Source organism: Cavia porcellus, unplaced genomic scaffold, assembly GCF_034190915.1.
Source record: "Cavia porcellus strain 051 isolate PalLab524CR breed Dunkin Hartley unplaced genomic scaffold, mCavPor4.1 scaffold_8, whole genome shotgun sequence".
In the NCBI taxonomy this organism is placed as follows: domain Eukaryota; kingdom Metazoa; phylum Chordata; class Mammalia; order Rodentia; family Caviidae; genus Cavia; species Cavia porcellus.
The window spans coordinates 17054708-17059640 of NW_026947491.1; the positions used below are offsets into that span (position 1 = coordinate 17054708).

The 4933-nt window shown below is 44.0% G+C and overlaps 1 gene segment (V, D, J or C); it reads left to right on the forward strand.

Annotated features, from left to right (window-relative positions):
- Positions 1-3533: 3533 nt before the first annotated feature.
- LOC101789133 (Ig heavy chain V region PJ14-like) lies at positions 3534-4149 on the forward strand. The segment is given in 2 exon segments: positions 3534-3666; positions 3749-4149. Coding segments are annotated over 2 exon segments (531 nt in total).
- The last annotated feature ends 784 nt before the right edge of the window (positions 4150-4933 follow it).

Below are 4933 nucleotides of genomic sequence, written 5' to 3' on the forward strand. Positions count from 1 at the left end.
ACACACACTGTGCTGACCTTATGAAGGGCTGATTCACCATCTCCAGAGACAGTGCCAAGGACCCACTCATCTACAGATGAGCAGCCACAGATCCGGGGAAACAGCCATATGTTAGCAAGCAAGAGACACGGTGAGGGGATAACAGTATGAGCCCAGACACAAAGCTTCCTTCAGGGCACCCAGTCTCTCTCTCTCTCTGACATTTTGAGGCCATGTTTCCGGTTTCACTGAAACACTTGGGATGATAACTCAGTTGGTGTTTAAATCATTTGGTAGCCCAGGCTGGCCTTAAACTTAAAACAATCCTTTACCTTTAGGCCGTCGAGTGTTGTTCTTATAGGCTCAAGCCGGTATGCCCCTCTGTTATCTCTTTGCAAGGGACACACATCCATACACTCAGCCTGACCCAGGATATGTTTTTGCTACCACTGTCCCACACCCATAAAAACCATTTCCCACTTTCTCATCAGACCTCTGCTGATAGGAGCTAGAAATCTAAGATGTTCTTTGCCAGAATAGTAGACCACTTAATGGCTCACACTGCACTGCTGCCCTTTACAAACATTTCAGGATTCGAACCTGGTTACAGGCCTAAAGGTCTGAGTGGATGTTGAGTGTGGGACCTGAGGAGTGCCAGCATTATCATCTTTGGTAACACAGGTTGAGTTTCCTTGGTAAGAGAGGGAAGGCCAACATCACACGGCATGTGTGGGAAAACCTTGGGCCCTGTGAGGAGGGAAATTTCTTCATCTGGCAATATAATCTCACTAGAGTTCAGGAGTTCAGTATCCTCCACCTCTTTAGGGTACTCACAAATATCTCCATTCCAATGCAAGAATCTAATTCTTTCCCTTTCACTTTTCCTTCAGATATCTTTGAAGGCTGAGCATTAAAATTATAGTTTATGGTGTAGTCAGAAGTCTTTGAAGGCTGAGCATTATAAGTTCATGGTATAGTCAGGATTTACCAGGAAATAAATTTAATGAAGGGCACATAATTTATAGGATTATTTTATATTACTCACCTGAAGAATAAAATGCAGAAGAGTGAAGGAGATCTGTGTGCATACCAGACATGCAAAGAATCCATCTAAGGAAATCGAACTCATGTCAATATCCTCCACAACTCCAGCTGGAGACCTGAGGCCGAGGACAAGGTCTCATACAAGTTTGTCAAGGATCTTTACTGGGAAGGCCCTAAGTTCAGTGGTGGTAGCTAGAAAGTCTATGCCAGCAGGATGAAGGATCTGAACCAACAGGCTGAGGGACTTGCACTGTGTCCAGGAAGTGATGCTCCAAATAAGAGTCTGAGCGCCACCAAGAAGAGCAGAAGCCATCCTTCTGTGACTGACAGGATCCGATCTCTTCCTACAAGGAGAATAGCTTAGTTTCTATCAAGAGAAAACTGCCACAACAAGCTTCTCCAGGAGAATTAGTAACAAGCCATTAGAGATAGATATAGGATGTAGATATAGAGATAGATATAAGAGTAGAGTGTGGGTAGAAAAGAAATGAGGCATTGGAAGGGCCATTTGAAGATGCAGTTAGAGCACCAAGCAAAACAGAGAAACAACTTGCAGGACTGGTTCAAACCTCTTCAGAAGGTCCTATGTGCTTTTATACAGGTTGCACCCTATAGTAATTTGTATCCCATCACCACAATTCATGGGACCAGGAAACAGCAGATGGTGTTGTGGCAAAGTTAAATTATTAATAAAGGCACAGTTATAAAATAACTAACTTAATATGCATGTGGTGGGTCACACCTGTAAGCACAGCACTCAGTAGCTTGAGACAGAAAGATTGTTAGGAGATTGTTAGCCTGGCCTACAAAGTGAGCTGAAGCTGGGGCTGAACTGCATAGCAAGAACCTGTCTCAAAAAACACCACAAAATCAAAACAATAACAAAAGTCTATTTTATTGTCATGTTACACCAAGTTAATATCAAACAGGAGCCTCTGCCTAACTCCTGATTCCTGTCAGGTAAACACCCTGCTGAATATAGGCAGCCTCATGTCTGGGTCCAGCTGCCTTTCTTCTGATATTGTGCAAGGCCAATTTGATTGTTTTAGCTGATGTTTCCCTTAGTGAAAAAATATATTGCTTATAACTGGCTTCAAGGACTTTGGTAGGGGAGAAGTAACCCAGTCAAAGATACTTTTTCACTCTATTGCGCTACTTGAACCCCCAAACCTCACCTCCAGGATGTTTCTATGTTATAATAAACAATTCCTTTTAAGCAAATGTATGCAGAGTTAGCTTATCTGACAATATGTGACAATTCTATCCATGTAACCAGTCATGCAATGCCTTTTGCTTCCTGCTTGCAAACTGTAGTTAAACTGACCCAAAAAACTGCCTCAGTGCTGATGATTTGGATCTGAGAGTCCCCTCAGCCTGGCAGCACAGTAAGCAGTTTCCTTATTGATTCCTCAGTGCAAAATGTCTTCCATTCATTTTGATACTGGTTTTCTGTAACAGTGGAACTGGGAAAGGTTCCAAACACTATTTTCCCTGGTCAACTGCAAGCAACATTTGTGCTTAGCATTCCCACAATCATGTGCTCTGCCAGCCTAGATGTTGTAGTTCTGAGGGTGAGGGGTAGCTTGCACCATGCAACACAGTGGTGATTTCATAGAGCCGGAAGCCTAGGATTTACCCTCATCATTTTGAGCTCCTCATGCCTCTGAGCAAACAAGCTAAAAGGGATGTGGTAGTGTGGCAGGTGTGATTGATTTAGACTATCAAGTGTAAAGTGGACTGTTACTCCACAGTACAAAAAAGAAAGTAAAATGCTTAGAGTGCAGAAGGTCACTTAAGGAATCTCCTGAGGGACCATGCCCTGTACTTTTTATTTTGTATCGGGCATCTAACTTAGGACCATGCATTGACAAGGTATGTGCTTATGCCGCTGAGCTAAATACCAGGCCCCATGCCCCGTTCTTAAAGTCACACTACTGGTTAAGCTCCTAGAACTTTTCCTGGAACATAGTCCATGATTTACCATCTACAAACTCTAACTGTTAGTCTGCCCTGAATCAGGATACCATGAGGATCTAAGAAACAAGGCCCTGACATTGTCCATGAAGACTATATGCAAGAATGAAATAGTAACTTTTCAAAAGACAGTCATGGAGAAGAGCACAGTGTCTGCATCAAGAAGAAAAGCAGTTTAGTTAATTTTAGAAACAGTTTTCTCCATCTCCAGTAAAAGCCCTAGAGATACACAGTTTTCTGCCCCTCTACAAACCCTCCCAAGGAAAGGCTTTCATTAGTAAATGCAGTCATCAGGACAAAATTAATCTGAACAGAAATATTCTAATGTTAAATACTCCCACATAAACTGTGTGCAAAATCAACAAATCTTTCACCATGTTCAATTTCACTTTGTGTGGAAGTGTGACTACTTCTGAAGATTTAGAAAAGTATTTCAGTGTCAGGAGTCAGCTTCTGATCACCCTGTAAAAATCCCTCTCCCTGGGAAGCACTAAAGCACCCTGGCTTGGTTCCCACCCTTATACCATCAGGGCTCCACCATGCAAAGCAGCCCGAGGCTCAGGGTGAAAAGCCAGTTCTGGCTGAGCAGTCCCAGTCTCCTCCCACAGGAACCTTCACTGACCATGGAGTTCTTGGCTCTGCTCCTCTGCCTAGTGACAGCTCCCTCCAGTGAGTGTCTGAGGTTCATGAGAGGGATCTGGGCACAGGGAGCCGGGTGGTCTTGACTGATGGCAATGCTTCTTGTCCTCAGGTGTCCTGTCCCAGGTGCAGCTGCAGGAGTCAGGACCTGGCCTGGTGAAGCCTTCAGAGACACTGTCCCTCACCTGCACGGTCTCTGGATTTTCTGTAAGCAGCTATGGTGTACACTGGGTCCGTCAGCCTCCAGGGAAGGGGCTGGAGTGGATTGGTGTGATATGGAGTGATGGAAGCACAAATTATAATTCAGCCCTTCAATCTCGAGTGGGCATCAGCAGGGACACTTCCAAGAGCCAAGTCTCACTTACACTGAGCAGCCTGAGCCTGGAGGACACGGCCGTGTATTATTGTGCAAGGGACACAGTGAGAGGACCTCAGTGTGAGCCCAGACAAAAACCTCACTGTAGATTCGCTCAGGACAGCAGGGGGCGCTCGAGACACCCTGAGCTCTTGTGAGGCTCAGGACCAGGTGCAGACTCCTGGGCTGCTGTGATTTTGAGTCTGTGGTTTTCTCTTCCTTCCGTGACTTTACTAAAGACACTGCAGGGTTGGCTTCCTACATTTTTAATTTTATATATTTGTATCAGTGTATGTTTGCAGTGCATGCAGTTTACAATCATCTTGGGGAGTGTGTGCAAGTGTGTAGCACAGCTTAAATTTTTTCTAAATCCCCTTGCTCTTGTCTTCTGTCTCTCTTTACTCTCTTCTCCATATCTTTCCCCAGTTTTATTAATGTTAATAATTATTATCGTATCTCATACATGTTTTGCATAGTGCTTACAGTCATTTAGGACATTAGACTGAAGGAAAGTTGGATCTGTGCTCTACATCATTTCCTTCCCTTCTCATTTTTCCACATAGAGTATATGAGACTCCTTCCCATTTGCAAAAGTTATGCCCCTCTGTCTCCTAATAGCTTTCCTTTTCTGTTCTCTGTTTGCACCTTTCCTTACTCAAATAGAAGTCCTATATGGTATTTAAGCTTCTGTGTCTGATTTATTTCTCTCAACATTGTATTTTCAAGGTGTGCACATTTTCCTAAAAATATCTTACATTTGACCTTTTAAGTGAGTAGCATCCCATTAAGTATGGACAGCACATCCATCATCTGTTACTGGGCACACAGCTTTGTATGCCACACATGACCCTTCCTTTGGGGCGTCCATGACCAGCTGAGGGAGAGGAGGATCCACAGAGCATACGAAAGGTCCCAGAGAAAGTGCAGGGAAGGAAGATGGGA